The sequence below is a fragment of the Pituophis catenifer genome, unplaced genomic scaffold (assembly GCF_029215685.1).
Source record: "Pituophis catenifer annectens isolate HBS135680 unplaced genomic scaffold, rPitCat1.0.hap2 SCAF_1, whole genome shotgun sequence".
In the NCBI taxonomy this organism is placed as follows: Eukaryota; Metazoa; Chordata; class Lepidosauria; order Squamata; family Colubridae; genus Pituophis; species Pituophis catenifer.
The window spans coordinates 330,795,677-330,812,370 of record NW_027256881.1 but is presented as its reverse complement, the minus strand read 5'-3'; the positions used below and the strand labels follow the sequence as shown (position 1 = coordinate 330,812,370).

Here is a 16,694-nt window from a genome sequence, read left to right as displayed (position 1 = left end):
GACCAGGTAATGCTGTTAATACTGGTATATTATCACTAGAATATAATGCTGATTATTATATAATGCCATGGCATAGTAATAATGTACAGCTTTGTGCCTTGTATTTGTACAAATGAACATTTATATTTATGAAAGTTGGAATATGTGAGACTCATCAAGCGGCTGAAAGAACAGAGTTTTCTCCAGGAAGATATCAGTCTATGAACCACATGGAAAGGTTCCAGAATGAAGACACAATAAAAGGCAGTTCCCAATACAACAGATAATTCCTATGTGAACTAGATAAGGCAATGTCGATAGAGATTCTCAGTCATCCACGTCAAAGGTGCTTTTTCAAAAGGCAACTCAACTTTCTTTGTTTTTCCTTGAAGATGTCTCACTGAATCAGAAGCTTCTTGGATGAGAAGCGAAATGTCTTCAAGGAAAAAAATGAAGGAAGTCATTGCTTTTTGAAAACGCACCTTTGGGATAAGGCGCCACTAAGTGTGGTACATTGCAGTAGGACTAGCCAAACTTTGCTGAACTGGATCAAACTTCCTTAGGTTCATACAATGTATGAAAACAATAGTTTGGGGGAATCGTGAACTCCACTGATTCATATACCCATATATATCCCCCTTGCTCAAAGCCTAGCTCAGGGGTCTGCAACCTTAAACACTCAAAGAGCCATTTGGACCTGTTTCCCACAGAAAACACCGGGAGCCACAAAACCCTTCCCGTGCCTGACTATTTCTTGAGCGGCCACAAAACTAGCATATGTAGTTGAATTAAACGTTCTGTTTTCTCTGAAACTTTTCTTTTATTGGATTTATCCATGGTTGGCCATTCTGGGGTTGAAAAGCACAATAAATCGTGTGCTGGCAGGTGTCGCACATTGGCGGTTGTGATGCATATTTTGAGTGACGGAGCCGCAGCAGAGGGGTGAAAGAGCCACATGTGGCTCCAGAGCCACAGGTTGCTGACCCCTGGCCTAGCTGATAAATGAGCTCCAGAATAATCAAAGCAGGAAAATGAGAAAGTAGAAGTAAACATATCTGAATCTTCTTAAAAAAGAAATAGCATAGGAGGTGTTTTTTGGTCCTACATGAATAATTTTGGCCTGCAGCTCTGAAATAAACTGGGAAATTAGGGGAAAATCCTGGAAGGCAGTTAAGTGATTTCTGCACATTGAGAAGAACATTGGATAGATGCATCCAGGAAACCCCCCCTTTTTTTTCAGACTTTTTTTAATGTTACCTGATACACCCAAATAATTCTTGTTTAATGTTTCGATTCCTCTTTTGTATGATATCATGAAATTTTCCTAAGCAGTTACCCTGGATATATAGATATCTCCTATTTTTCATTTTCATGCAGGTAGTCCTCAGCTTAAAACCATGTTTACTACAACTTACAATCACACTGATTAGAATGACTTATAATGGATCCTAGCATTTATAACCATTGCAGCAACACCACAGTCCTGTGACCACAATTTGGACACTTGGCAACTAGCAAAGTTGCAGTATTCTGGGGCCATATGACCGCCATTTGTAATCTTCCTAGCCAGCTCCCGACAGGCAGTCAATAGGGGAAGCTGGATTCATTTAATGACCACTTGATTTATTTAGCAACTACGTTGATTTGTTTTAATATGGCAAAAAGTTCATAACATTGGGTGAGACTCACTTAACAGTCTTGCTTAGCAACAAAAATTCTGGTCATAAGTTGAGAACTACCTGTAGATAAAACAGGTGATTATTCGTTAATGAGCTGTGGTGACACAGTGGTTAGATTGCAGTATTGCAAGCTACTTCTGCTGACTGCCGACTGACTGCCATTTGGCAGTTCAAATCTCACCAGACTCAAGGATGACTCAACCTTCCATCCTTCTGAGGTGGGTAAAATGAGGACTCAAATTGTTGAGAGGCAATATGCTGACTCTGTAAACCACTGAGAGGGCTGTAAAGCACTGTATGTCTATTGCTATTAAATATTTCAATTTATAAGCTCTTCCATCCCTCAGTTCTTAATTCCTTCAGAATTTCTGCTCAAACTTTACTGACCTTTCCAAATTTTCTATATAGTGTATTACACATGAGTTTTATACCCCCATTACTAATTTTAAGACAACACCTCAATTTACTTGTAACATTGCTGCCTTTTGGACTTCATCAATTCTTTCTGTGAATAAGACTGATGTTTGGAGTGCCACTCTTAGGCAGAAAGACAACATATCTGTCGTGAACTTTTCAGATGCAGTCGCCAGCTAGGGAAGTCCAATGTTTTAACAGAAATTTCCCATTAATTCTGAGTTTTCTGTGAAAGTGTTATAATTTACATTATGAAAGTACTATCCACATTTTACATCCTGATGGCCAATCTGGCGTATACTGTCATAGTAATGACTTCTCTCAGTCTTTCTATTCTGTATGTTTTCAACAAGTTTATATTCTCAGTATCTAATACAAATCTGTTTGCATTCTCTCTCTATTGTTCTTTTAAGAGGACTATTCTTTTGTTTCTAATAAGTTGGAATATGTTCCACATTTTGCGTTCACAAAACAACATTTCATGAGTACAGAAATAAAATGAAGTTTACTTTTGTTGGTATTTTATGATTATTTACCATATTTTTTTGGGAATAAGCAACATTAGAAAAGAATGCTTTCCTGAATTAAATTTATAAATAGACTCACAAACATGTATATGCTTAATCAGTACCCTCTTAATAGAGAGATGGAGAAAGAAAAGCAAGTTTTGGTAACTTGTATTAGAACTTCTTTGTTATTCCATTAGATTATATACTTGAGGACTGCATTTTATAAGGGTTACTAGGACTACTTCAAAAATGAGTTAATACAAGTAGTCCTCGACTTGTAACAGTTCATTTAGTGGCCAAATGAAGGTGAATATACATGTCCCAGAATAATGCTGCAGAATCTAATCTGGGTCAGTTCCAATCCCGGCTCTAGTGCATGTGGAACGATCCAGATTGGATCCTGCATTTAGTGACCATTCAGTTACGAAACTGAAAAAAGTGACTTATGACCATTTTTCACATGACAGTTGCAGCATCTCCATGGTCACATGACCAAAATTCAGATGCTTGGCACTGACTCATCAGTTCCAGTTTCCCAGGGTCATGTGATAAGCAAAATCATTGGGGAAGCCAAATTCATTTAACAATTGTGTTACTAACTTAACAACTGCAATGATTTCCTTAAGAATTATGGCAAGAAAAGTCATAAAACGGGGCAAAATTCATTTAACAAATGTTTCACTTAGCAACATAAATTTGGGACTCAGTTGTGGTCTTAAATTGAGAACTACCTGTACAATGTACTCGAAATAAGCCCACATTTTTCCTTTTTATTATATTGGTGGTTTCACTAATAGAAAACAAAACACTCTAATGCTGAATTACTGAGAGATTGTTATGACACATGTCTATATTTTGGGAAATCTGCCATTAATTATCTGAATGACTAGGATAAATGTGCTGTGTTGAAAGGGTATTTCAAATCAAATACTGAAATCAACGGCTAACTGAAACAGAGAGCATCCGTTTTTGAGTAGACTGTAAACTATTTACAGACTTGCCTAGCAAATGACATTTTTGGTGATTGTGATGTGTAATAAGCTTAATGAACTATATTATGCCTTCACTCAGCTTAGTGCTACATACGATCCTTTTAAATGCAGAGGTGCATAAATATGGAATGGCAAGTGGGAGTGGGTTGAAACAATGAGGTGCCCAAATCCAGACGATCAAAGTAATGACTGATGGATAAAAGTACCAAGAATCAGGACATAAATTTCAATGATCAAGAACTGCCATATTAGATTCTTCCCCTAAACTGTTTTCCATATAATAGCAATAATCCAACACAAGATGGATGAAAATCAGCTGATCAATGCCCAATACCTTTAAGTTACAAAAAAATAAGGAGTTGTATGCGTAAACTGAAAGAAAAATTTAAAGTGCTTCTTTTCTCCATAGCTCATTGTTTGGTCCTTTTCACCTATTTTCTCTTTTCCATATTGGAAGATTATTCAGAATCAAGGACTGCAACATCATTTTGGTTATCTTTTTGCTCACTTAGATAACCTGTCTGCTTCCATTACTTGGGGAAATTGTGTTGATCAGCAACGTGTGCCTCTTGAGTAGCTGTGCTGGAATAGAAAAAACGTATTAAAGTGACAGCTGCATTCAAACTTGGATTCATTAAACGTATGCCCGTTGGGAATTGTAGTCTTCAGTGGTAATGGTGCCCACTAAGGGGGGAAAAAAATCTTGAGGAGAGAAAACGTTCTCCACCTTCCAAGACGATCGCGCGAGAAATAATTTTATTAATAGGGCTAAATAATGATCAAATTATATAGCCGCCCCTCAGAAGAGAAGCCTGTTTTACCCCTCCAGAATTATAATTTGTTACCAGTTTGTAAATAAAGTGAGGATCGGTTTCGTTACTAGCAAGATGACAGGAAATAAATCTGACATAACGAGTATGAAGCGCGAAGACAGAAAAATATGTTCGTACTTTGCAAACGGATTATAATTAAAATAATCAAAAGTATCTGGTCAAGCAGCGCGAGTGACAGAAGCGGCGCTTTTCCCGCCTTTTTGCCGTTTCTAAAGCCTTCCGCCGCCGCCTCAGTCGATCTCCCGCTAACCCCTCTCCAGCCACCTCCGCGGAATCTTCTGCGCAGGCGCGGATGGTTCCGACTTTTCCCGCCTGCGAGTGCCAATCGCGGACTCACGCACTGAACGAACAGAATGCCGAGTTCTCACCCTTCCTCCCCGCCCCCCCCCGCACCCCAACCCCCACCCCCAAGCAAATCAATTCTCTTGGCGGGAGTACCCGACGCCCTGCGTCGTGACGTCACAGACGCGACGTTCTGCGTCTGTGCGTCGGGCGCCGTCAGCGTCGGGCGTGTCCCAGGATGCACTGCGCGGGGCTGGCTCCTGCCCACAGTTGAGCTCGGCCTCCTCCTCCGTCTCCTCGGTGGAGCCGAGCGGAGCCGAGCGGCGGCCCCGGTGGGTCTAGGACGAGTCGGGCGAGGCTATTTTCTTCCCGTTCTTCTCGAGCAGTCGTGATAGCCTTCCTCCCCCTGACCGGTGGGGCGCTTGAGCCCGGCGGAACATGCGGCTCCAGTTGCCCCGCGGCGAGGCCGGCGAGTGAGAAAGAGAGGGAGGGAGGAGGGGAGGACGGTGGGGCCTCCTCTCGCCCCCAATCTGCTGGGCCCGGGGCTCTTCCTCCCCCAGGGAGGCAATGACAGCGGCTCCGGGACCGTCCCCGCAGCAGATCAGGGACCGGCTGCTGCAGGCCATCGACCCCAACAGCAATGTGAGTAAAGCGTGATATGTCCAGCAGGGAATGAGCAGCTTGTCTCAAACTACTTGTCTGTTTTTCTGTTACTCCACAGTCCCTGTTAGTCCCAGGTGACATTAACCATGCTGACTTTTAAGTATGGTGGATTGTAGTCCACCACATGTGTAGGGCAGCCGGCTCTAGAGGTCTTGGTCAAGGATTAGGGAGAATGAGAACCATCTTTTATCCTGCTTAGGGGTAGTAGGATCCCTGTAGTTAGATTGTGGGGGTCTGAGAGAGACAGTCAGTTGATAGATTTCTTTATCTAAACCAGTTATACTTCTGCTAGGGATGGTGGCAGGAAGGTTTTGGTTCTAAAAGCTCTACCCTCTTGTTGGCTTCTCTCTGTGTTCCTCCATTTGCCAGGCTACTGGAGCAATTCCCCCTCCCCCTCCTCTTCCATATTTTGCCAAAAAGTAGGCACTGCGAGAAAAAGATTGACCTAGCTTCTTGTCTATAGTCCCCTTCTAGAGTCTCTTTTATAATCTTCCGAACTGTATTCTGTAATGCCCAATAATTAATGGTGCCTGAAGCTTATTTTTAGTCCTTTGCTGATCATTAACTGTACTCTCGTTCTCTTTCCCCAGTTACCCAAACATATAGTGTTTTCTGTCTGACACCATTTTTCCCTCCGCTTTTTTGCTTCTTCAGAATAGCATAACTTGTGTAGCATGGCTCAGAGCTAGACAATGATGGTCTGCCAGTGAGCAAGAATTTGGTATTTAATTGCTGTAGCTGAGGAGGGTGGCTTGTGATGGTTTGGGCTAATATTTTCTGTTTTAAGGGCTTCTTGAAATACTTCATTTTACCTCTTTCTCAAAGCATCTATGCGTTCTGTACTAATATAAGAGCATCTTTTCTTTGCCTTGCCTTGCCTTGCTTTGCTTTTGTGTATTGTCCCTAATCTTCCTGTGTTAGGTATGTGTGAATCCACTTTGTACAATCATATTCTATGGGTCTGAGCAGGGAAATTTTACTGCATTTTTGTTCTAGTTCTTCAAGTCCCAATATACCCTGTTTCCCCCAAAATAAGACATCCCCTGATAATAAGCCCAATTGGGCTTTTGAGAGCATGGCAATAAGGCCAAGCGCTTATTTCAGGGTTCGAAAAAATATAAGACAGGGTCTTCGGTATTTGTAAAGCAGGGTACTGAGCTGTACTCCTTTGAAATTTATAAAATTATTTATTACTTCAGCTTGCGGCATCTCCTAATTCCTCCACACCCAGCCTGTATTTCCTGCAACTATTCCTTTCTATGCTGCTCTTATAAGCCTGTTTTTGAGGGGTGAGATGGATATTATTTAAGCAAAGTGTAGTTATCCTGAATCTTTGGACTTCTTATTCAATATAAACTTCTTATAAAGAGTTTATTTTTATTTATTATACCTTCTACGAAAATAAAAAATGTTACCTTTTACTTAAAACATTTTGTCCGATAGTGTAGTAGCTCTAGTGAGTAACTACAGTAACTGTTGTAAATTACTCATCTGGTATATCATGTATATAATTTGCTTATTTTAAATGAGGCCCAATGGAAAGTGCATAAAATTATGTTTATCTGCATGGAAACATCCCAAATAAAAATCCCATATATATGAAAGCTAAAGAAACAAATTATTCTCAAAATTTGTTAGGCATAACATTTATACTGACAATTATATTAAGCTGAACTAAAACCACTGTGCTGGCCTTTGTTAAGAATTCTTGGGAGTTTATCATTTGCCATATTTCAAATCAGGCCCTTGCGTTACTACTCACTCTTCTTTGGCAGTTGTTCCTTCAGCTACCATAAGTAGAGAGGCTGTGTTTATGAGTTCTTTTATATCACTGTGAGTAAGTAAAAAAGATAGTCTGGATGTGCTTTTCTCTACTGCGCACTACATTTATGGAAATAGTCACTTTATATCAGGGTAAAGATACATGGCATGTAAACAGTCCTGTTGTGGAAGAGCCAATTGACTCTTGCAGGCTTCCCTTAAGCTTTCCTTCTTTCGAGAAAGTCTGAATATATTTGCATGTTTATGTATGTTTTGGTTTCTTATTTTAAGTATGTGACTTATCCTTCAAATGTTTGGAGGATAGTATATGCTTTATCAGATGTATGTATTCTTAAGATACATCAGGAAGTTATGCCATTTTTTTCTTTCAAATGTAGGACTGTTTATTGACTTGTTTTAATTTATGCTACACTGTTCCTCAGAATGAAAGCTTAAGGGAAACCTGCAAGAGTCAATTGGCTCTTCTACAACAGGATTGTTTACATGCCATGTATCTTTACCCTGATATAAAGTGACTATTTCATAATGTAGAGCACACATACCGTGTTTCCCCAAAATAAGACCCTGTCTTATATTTTTTTGAACCCTGAAATAAGCACTTGGCCTTATTGCCATGCGCTCAAAAGCCCGATTGGGCTTATTATCAGGGGATGTCTTATTTTGGGGGAAACAGGGTAGCATACATAGTGCTCCCTCCAGGTTCTTTTCCTTATTACAACACCCCTATGAGTTAGCTGCATTGAGAGAGAGTGACAGGCCAAAATCACTCAATGAGCTTTCATGGTCATTTCATGGACAGAACTACGGGTAGTCCTCAAGGTTGACTCAGCCTTCCATCCTTTCAAAAGGTAAAATGAGGACCCAGATTGTGGGGGCAATAAGCTGACTTTGTATAAATATACAAAAGTATGAAGGCTATTGCTTAACGCATTGTAAGCCACCCTGAGTCTCCGGAGAAGGGTGGCATATAAATTAAAGCAAAAAAAAAAAAAAAAACTTACACTAGATCATGTAGTGACCATTCAAAGTTACAATGGCACTGAAAAAAGTGAGTTATGACAATTTTTCGCACTTACAACCATTGCAGCATTCCCCATGGTTATTAGATCAAAATTTAGATGCCTGGCAACTGACGCTTATTTATGATGGTTGCAGCGTCCCGGGATCATGTGATCACTTTCTAACAAAGTCAGTGAAAAAGCCACAGTCACTTCACAACATTGTTACTAACTTAACAGCTGTAGTTACACTTAACATCTATGGAAAGAAAGGTCATAAAATGGGGCAACACTCACTTAACCAATATCTTATCTAACAACAGAAATATTGGTCTCAATTGTGGTTGTAAGTGGAGGATTACTTGTAAACCTGATTTTTCTCAGTCCTCTTCTGAGAATACCTTAAATGCTATACTGATTTTTATTTGTTGCCTAGGTTAATATGACTTTGCTATTGTGGGAAGTATTGTGTGTCTGTCTAGACCATGGCTGTCAAACTGGATTTCTTTGAGGGCTGTATTAGCATTCTCCTTGGGGAGGGGTGTAATGGGATGGACACCTCCTGCAGCACCTTGCCGGTCAAAACCGGGCATGGGGGGCGCACGTGGCCCCCTGTGCCCCATTTTGAGCCTTGACGGCCTCCTGCAGCACTTTGCCAGCCAAAACAGGGCTTGGGGGCGAGTGCGACTGTGCCATGCCCCGTTTTTGGCTTGGACGGCCTCTAGCACTCTGCTGGCCAAAACAGGACATGGGGGCCATGTGCGGCTGCGCTGCACTCCGTTTTCGGCCTGCACGGCCTCCTGAAGCACTTTGCTGGCCAAAACGGGGTGCGGGGGGGGGGGGCGGCGTTTTGGCTGCCAGAGGCACTGCAGGCTGACCCTTTGCTATCTCCATGGGCCAGATTTAAGCACCCCTGGTCTAGACACACCTTTTGTCCCTATGTGGTAACTTTTGCCTCCAGGCTGTTTGAAGTGGTATCTTGCAGCTGTTTTATGGTGGATTGAGATGACCCCAGCCTCACTAAATAAAGCAGAATAATTATGTTAAAACACATTTATTTCCTTGTCTTTTCCTAGTCAGCCTCATTCTCAGCTGATTATTTCTCCTTTTTAAATTTTAAACCACATTTTTATAAAATAGATGATGTATAAATATTTTTTAAAAAATAAGTAGTTTAGTTCAGACTCTCGTTTATGTTTTCTGCCTTAGTGCTATGTACAGTAGAACCAATACTTCATAGGCAACAGTTTAGTAAATAAATTTAAAAGAATTGTGTGGTTTTCTTTTACTGGGCACTAGGTTGGACTATACAATCTCCAAGATACCTCCAATCTTTATATACTACAGTAGGAGAATTATTTATAAAAAATGTGAGTTACTGATGAACTTAGGTCTTTTTAGTTGGTCTTAATAAAAGTGCCTCACTATTGCCAGCCATAGATTATTAATTCATTTAATTTACTTTTTCTGTTGGTAACTTTGCAATATTCTCTTCCTTAGCGGTCTTTTTCATAAACGTTTTATACAGTAAGGGACAGAATAGTTGAACACTCATTTTTTAAAAATGCTGCAAATTTACTGCTTCACTCCTGGGGATTGCTACTATCAGTGGGGAGAGTATCCACTGCAGATTTGTGTTGCATGTCATGAGGAAGAAGAGAAAAATAATGGAAATGTGGAAATGTGTTTCGTTACATATGTGTGTATGAACTTGTCCTGATAATGGCATGTAAAGTTAAGAAGGTACAGCTTCATAATGTAGGTCACTGAGCTGGTGTTACGGCATCTGGTATGTCCAGGGAAATGATCATAATCACCTTAATTTTGGAGCCAATGCTGTGGAGCAAGGACATCTTATTTATGGCAAATCTAGTTATGTGTTTTATTTATTGGACACCCCTTCAAGCCATTCTTCACGTAGAACAATTAAGCTGCTTTATATAACTAAGATTGAGAATAAAATCCCAATTCTGGCAATAATAAATTTTAGAGTATCCGAATAAAATGAGATGCAGTATACTGGAAACAATCTATTTAAGTCATCTGTCTACAGGTGACACCGAAGAAACCCAGAGAATTAGAAATGTTTTCACTTACCATAAAAAAGTAGGCAACCCCAAGCAGAAAAGAAGAGTTCTAGGCAAATATATTTTCAGCAGAAAAAGCATCATCTTTTGACACTACCTGCTTCAATTATTTCAAATCTCATGTAGGGAATTCCAGGGAGTCCACTGACATAGGCAGCTCTACTGTCCAGTGTGACATAACATGGTGTAGCTGAAGCATAAGCTTTTCTATAAAAGGATACTTACTTTCTGTTGATTTTTCTCCACAGATACATAACATGGTGGCAGTACTGGAAGTGATCTCCAGCTTGGAGAAATACCCCATCACCAAAGAGGCACTTGAGGTTTGTTCCTACAGCAAGTATTCTTTTGCCGATAAGAAAAAAAGCATAGAATACTAGAAAATACCAAAAGTAGGCATGGTATTTAAAGTTGTAGGAGGAGTTATAGGAGGATGTAGGAGGACATGTGATGTGACACCGGGAAAAATACTTCACTTAATCCTCCAAGGAAAGATTGAAGGCAAACAAGGTCCAGGCAGAAGAACATCATGGCTTCAAAATATAAGGGACTGGTTTGGACAAAACTCAACACCACTTTTTTGTGCAACTGTTGATAAAAATAGGATTGCCAACATGATCACCAACATCCGATGACTGCTTTGGCACAAGAAGGAGGAGGAGGAGGAGTTATATGTATCACCTAGCTTATTCCAGTCTGAATACTTACATTCAACTTCTTGTTAGGCTTGACTAATACTTTGTGATTGAGAGAAATGTGCTCTCACTGTTTTGACACAAGAAAAGCAGCAAACAACAGGATTTTACTGGTCTGTCTGTGAAGGCCAAAAAAGCTTCAGGTGTCCCAGCAATCATACAATCTTACATTCCCAGTCTCTATTTTGACTGACATTCTGAAGTCATCCTTAATGTCACCTCCACCATGGGAGGGCAGAGGAAGCTGTTCATCCAAGAATTATGGTGGTTTTACTTCTTCTTTCTTGAAATAATTGAATTTTTAGATTCTTTTTCTTGACAAGAAGACAAGCCCAGCAGATTTAAACCAGCTACCACTATTTCTTGTAATTCCCGTAAACCTTTTTTTATATGTGTGTACTATTTTTCAGTTTCAGAATTTTATAATGTCCTCCGACCGGAAGTGTATATGTCATACTGAATAAGGCAGAACTGACTTTTTTTGATCGCGTGGCTTTTTTTTTTCACCTTCCTCTATCCATCTGTTGATTAAAGGAGAGAAGGACACCCAAGCAGTGAATTATTATGGTTGATAAAGATGTGAGCCTTTTAAGCTAGACAAATGTGCTAGGAACTTACCAGGATGTGCTTGGAACGTACTGTAAATATTTTTAATTATTCAAGGCTTTGGAAACTCCCCAGCCTGATTTAATATAAGCAAATGCATGAAAACAAGTAGAAATAAGAATAATATAAACAAGACTAAGAATAATAAACATGATTTAAGCATACGGCTTCACAAAAAAATAATAATAAAGCACCGCTTTCACTTCTTGCCTGCTAAGATTCGGTCCTCTGAGAAGACAGACACTTAAGTCCTTTACCTGACATATTTTGGCCAAAGTTATTATCATAACCAAATGGAACTTGATCAGAGTCATTTAAAGGAAATGCAACAAGCAAGGGCAGATTCACATCAAGCTTTTGCAGTTAATTTTTGTGAACATTTGCAAATAGGTCACTTTGAACCTTAGTGAACTAGATAAAGTCACCTATTATAAAATGTCCAAATTTTGTGGCAGTTCATGAATTTTAAACTTTCCTTGTGATAAAAAAAAATTGACTCATATAAAGAATGAGTATTGACAGCTTGCCTGAACTTGTTAACAGCTCACCTATTGCTGTAGCTTGTGGAATTCCATGGAAGCTGCCCACAGCTTTCTCTGCCAGCATCAGTCAGAAAGAGAGAGTAATTCATAACTGGTTGATGCTATAAATTTCATTTGCAGTTGAGATGATTCTCTGCTTGGCCTACCTTATTAAGTGCAAGAATGGCTTGCATTTCCTTTGTTGACTTTGATTCACTTACAATGGTACCAGCTTGATTTATTCTGCCATTTCATTATATATTTGGATGGAGTTGGTCTTTATAAGGATATTCTGCAACACTAGATTTTTGTACATACTCATGTTTGATATGATTATAGAAAAAAATTAACCAGAGAACGTTCTGCTTTACCTACCAATTTGATTTTTTACTTCCTTAAACATAGGTTTGACTCAAATGCTACACAAAGTATTTTTTCAGTGTAATATTAAATAAGTCAAAGTATTTGAAAAATGCACTTATTGTAGCATTGATATTATAAATGTTAAGAATGTATTTAAATAAATCCAAATATTTATTTGGGTTTAATGTATATTTTTGAAAATACAACAGTGGCTTTGTATTGATTGAAGTTTTAGGAAGATGATCATTTATTTGATTTAAAAGCCCATAGTGCGCTGCATCTAGTAATGGCTCTGTTTTTTCCCCATAATGATACGGTAGCTTTTTGAAGTAGGCTGGACTGAGAGTGAGCGACTAGCTTAAAGTCACTCAGAGACCTTCTGTAGTTGTGGGTAGATTGGAAGCTGAGTCTCTACTCTAGCCCAACACCGTAATCATTATATGACACTAGTGGTTAAAGTATTAAAATTGTTCTAATGTTCTTATTTTAGCATATTTGAATCATGTGAAAAACACAATTTGATGCTATAATCGATTAGATTTTTATCAAAATATAGCCGCCTTATTTGATTTATATTTTGCAGATTACAAATTAACTTTAGCAAAAGGAGCCATTTCTCAAAATAGAAACAATTTTTTAGGAAAATATGTAATCAAAGAAAGTTTTCTGGATAATTTTCCACCTCACAAGCTCCTTGCTCCTTAATTGTACTTTTCTCACTTTTCTGACTGATTAAGAAACGAGACTCAAAGTCAGCTATTGAATTGCCCTATACTCCTTATCCTCTTCTGGGCTTTGTCAGAACTACCCATGGAGAGAACAAAAGAAGTTTCTCCATTAATGATATTTGATGAGGTGTCTTTTAAAATAATCCTCTTTGTGTTGTTCTTTTTTTTAAAAAAAAAAAACCTTAGGAAACACGGCTGGGGAAGCTCATCAATGACGTGAGGAAGAAAACCAAGAATGAGGAGCTTGCTAAACGGGCCAAAAAACTGTTGCGGAATTGGCAGAAGCTGATTGAGCCTGTTTCACAGAATGAAGCCACCTTGAGAGGATTGCCAAATCCACCTGGATCAGCCAACGGTGGGGCTCACAACTGCCGAGTGGAAACTTCTCCTGGGGCTGTGATTGGATCTAAACCCATTCAAGATGTGAAGAATAGAAATGATGTCCAAAAGCTGCACTCTCCAAAGCCAGGGAACCGGAAGAGGCAAGGTGAACCCAAGGATGGTCTTCCTCTGCCGATGCCAAAAGTTTCCAAAGCCAGTTATGAAGTATTACAAAACTCTTCTCCGCCTCCCACCAATGGGATTGGTGGAAGCCCAGAGAGCTTTCCTAGCCCTCCAGATGTGAGTCTTCTCCCAGGGCCAGAAGGCAACAGGGATGAGGTGAGTGAAAATGACAAGCCCAGCAAGATCCCCATCAATGCAGTGCGGCCTCACACCAGCTCTCCAGGACTCTTCAAAACTTCCGGGACATCCTTACTGCTGAAAACAGCAGTGCTGCAGCAGCAGCAGCATGACAAAGCAGAGGAAGCTGCTGCCAACCAACCTAGGAGTCCCCGTTGCTCCTCATTCAGTCCCAGGAATGTCAGGCTGGAAACATTTGCTCGGCAACATACCACGTACTCCCCCAAGAATTTGACGCTTGCCCCATGCCCACGGCCCCCTCTTCTGGATGTTCCAGTGCCCTTATCGCCACCTCCCCCCTCTCTAGTACAGCTGTCACCACAGCCAGCACTAGCAAAGAGACTGGAAGCATCTCATCAAGTGGACCCTGAAGCATCCCTTCATGATCAGGAGCAGCCAAGAGTGCCCGAGGGCCAGCTTCAGCTCAGCGCAGGAGCCTCTCCCGGCAGTGGAGCAGGCTCCCATTCAGTAGAGTCTTTGGCACCCTTGGTTGACTTATCCCCAGATGCTTCAAGGATGGACAGTGACAGTGCTGCCTCAGGGTCTGACAGCAAGAAGAAGAAAAAGTATCGGCCCAAAGACCACGCGGTCAACTTGGACGGGCAGCTGATGGAAGGCGGGGTCAAGCCTGTACGGTTAAAAAAAGAGCGGCGACTGACTTTTGACCCCATGACGGGCGAGATCAAGACATTAGCACAGAGGGACTCTTTGCAGGTGGATCTTCCTGCTCTTGCTGAGCAGCACAGGACAGGCACAGATAAGCAGGAGCCGAAGCCACCTCTGCAGAGTCCCTTTGAACAAACGAATTGGAAAGAATTGTCCCGGAATGAAATAATTCAGTCCTATTTAAACAGGCAGAGTAGTTTGCTATCCTCCTCAGGGGTGCAGACTCCAGGGGCTCACTACTTCATGTCTGAATATTTAAAGCAGGAGGAAAGCACTAGGAGAGAAGCCCGGAAAACTCATGTCCTGGCTCCACACAGCAAACCTGCAGACTTGCCTGGGGTAACACGGGAGGTGACACAGGATGACCTTGACAGGATATGCAGCCAACACTGGCCTGGCGTGAATGGATGTTATGATACACAGGGTAACTGGTATGATTGGACGCAATGCATATCACTCGATCCACATGGGGATGAGGGGCGCCTGAACATCCTGCCTTACGTCTGCCTAGACTGAGTACAATTTTGCTAAGATGCTTTTTTTACACTGGCAGGTTAGTAAAGTGGGCAGGTGCTGTGCCATCCCCCCATCTACCCCCCATCACGCTGAAAGAGGCTCACAAAGCAGAGAGGGTGTATCAGAGAGCTGGACGCTGGCAGTTTCTTCTTTCCTGTTATTTTTTTTTTTTTTTGTGAAGTGCTGCTACCAGTTTACTAACAAAAGTGCAAAGGGAGGCATAACAAAAGGTTTGATTAAAAAAAAACACAAGTAGAGTTCTGAACTCTAGCAAGCCAGCTGTTAGAAACAAAGCAAAACAAAAGTGTTCGTTTTCCAAAGGTGAAAACCGTTTCCAGCTATTTGTGAATGCCAGAAATCCAAGGTCAGGCAGGTACAGGTGGGTCATTGTGGAAATGAAACATTTAACACAAGAGTAGTTGAGTCTATTTATTTGTCTTGATTTGATTTTCTTAAAAAGAAATAATATGGCAGTGAGATGTTTTAAAATGAACTGTGCAAAACTGTAGGTAGTTCTTTGCGTTACATCTCTCTTCAAAAATCCCCCTGATGTGAGATGTGACTTGCAATGATATGTGCTCTGCGGTGCAGGAAGGGCCAGAGAAAGAGAGAGAGAGAGAGAGAGATGCCCACCTTCGGCTCAGCATTCGGTAGACTTTCACAGGGCGTAGTCTGGTTTCAGTTTCAATTCAGATCCATGAAATGCTGCAAAAAAGTGTTCACAGTTCTCCCAGCAGCAGCACCACCAGCCTAACGCACATTGACCCTTTCTGCAGATTTTCTACGGGAAAGCAAGGGGGAAAAATTGGTGGGTTTTTTTGTTTTGTTTATTTTTTTTCTGTTTAACAAAAAAAAAAAATTCCAACTTGTACCGAGGGTGCTACTAGTTTGTAAATGTCCTGTGAAGGGGGAGACAGAAGCCTGTTTGTATGCTGGAAATATACTTGTTACCATTCCTTTAGATATTGTTTGCCTTATGGATATCCATCACAAAAGCGACTTGCAAAAACAGCCTTAGTGAATGTACAGTAACTAGACTTCTGTGTTCTTGGGCACAGAAGGGAGCAACTTTGCTATTGGTCCTTTCAGTGGACACATTGTGATATAAATGTGGAAATAAAAAAATTTGCACAAAATACACTGTCACTTTCTAATATTTCAAAAATGGCCAGGTATAGATGAGCGTTTATAAATGGGGTTGCGAGTGGAAGCAGAGTTCTTCTTGTCTCCTGTTGGGCAATTAAAAGATTAAACTTCTAAAATGTATGTTTTCTGCACCCATTAAGTCTGTGACTAGAGATGCATAACTTGAGGCCATGGGGCCCTGTATATCCTCTCCTCCCACATCTGCCTTGGCTGCAGCTCCCAGAACTCTCTTCAAAAGAGCTACTGAATTGTTAACTGTATCAGTGAGAGAAGAGTTATTAAATATATGGGGTGTAATATTAATTGCATTTAATTAATTCAGATTCAATTAAGTGTACCTTTAAATTAAATCAACTTTAGTCTTTGTCCTGGTCCTGCATGTTTTTTGAGCATGATTCTAACATTCCACTCAAATGCCCAGTTTGGTTATTGTCTCCAGTCCTCAACAGAAGAACCTCAGCTGCAGACAATGCTTAGAAATATCTCTCACAATATCCAGGAAAACTAAAGATAACAATTTGTTTTATACAGGTAGTTCTTGACTTGCAACATTT

At 40.5% G+C, this 16,694-nt stretch overlaps 1 protein-coding gene across 2 annotated transcripts; it reads left to right on the top strand.

Annotated features, from left to right (window-relative positions):
• The first annotated feature begins 5,023 nt into the window (after positions 1 to 5,023).
• Positions 5,024 to 16,117, top strand: MED26 (mediator complex subunit 26). Of its 2 annotated transcripts, XM_070931729.1 has the most exons (3): positions 5,024 to 5,330; positions 10,467 to 10,541; positions 13,318 to 16,117. In XM_070931729.1, the coding sequence occupies exons 1-3, from the start codon at positions 5,256 to 5,258 to the stop codon at positions 14,992 to 14,994; spliced, it is 1,827 nt and encodes a 608-aa protein (XP_070787830.1). In that variant the 5' UTR covers positions 5,024 to 5,255; the 3' UTR covers positions 14,995 to 16,117. The 2 variants fall into 2 exon arrangements, with proteins under 2 accessions (XP_070787830.1, XP_070787831.1); XM_070931730.1 differs by lacking the exons at positions 5,024 to 5,330; positions 10,467 to 10,541 and adding an exon at positions 11,116 to 11,177.
• Positions 16,118 to 16,694: the final 577 nt, after the last annotated feature.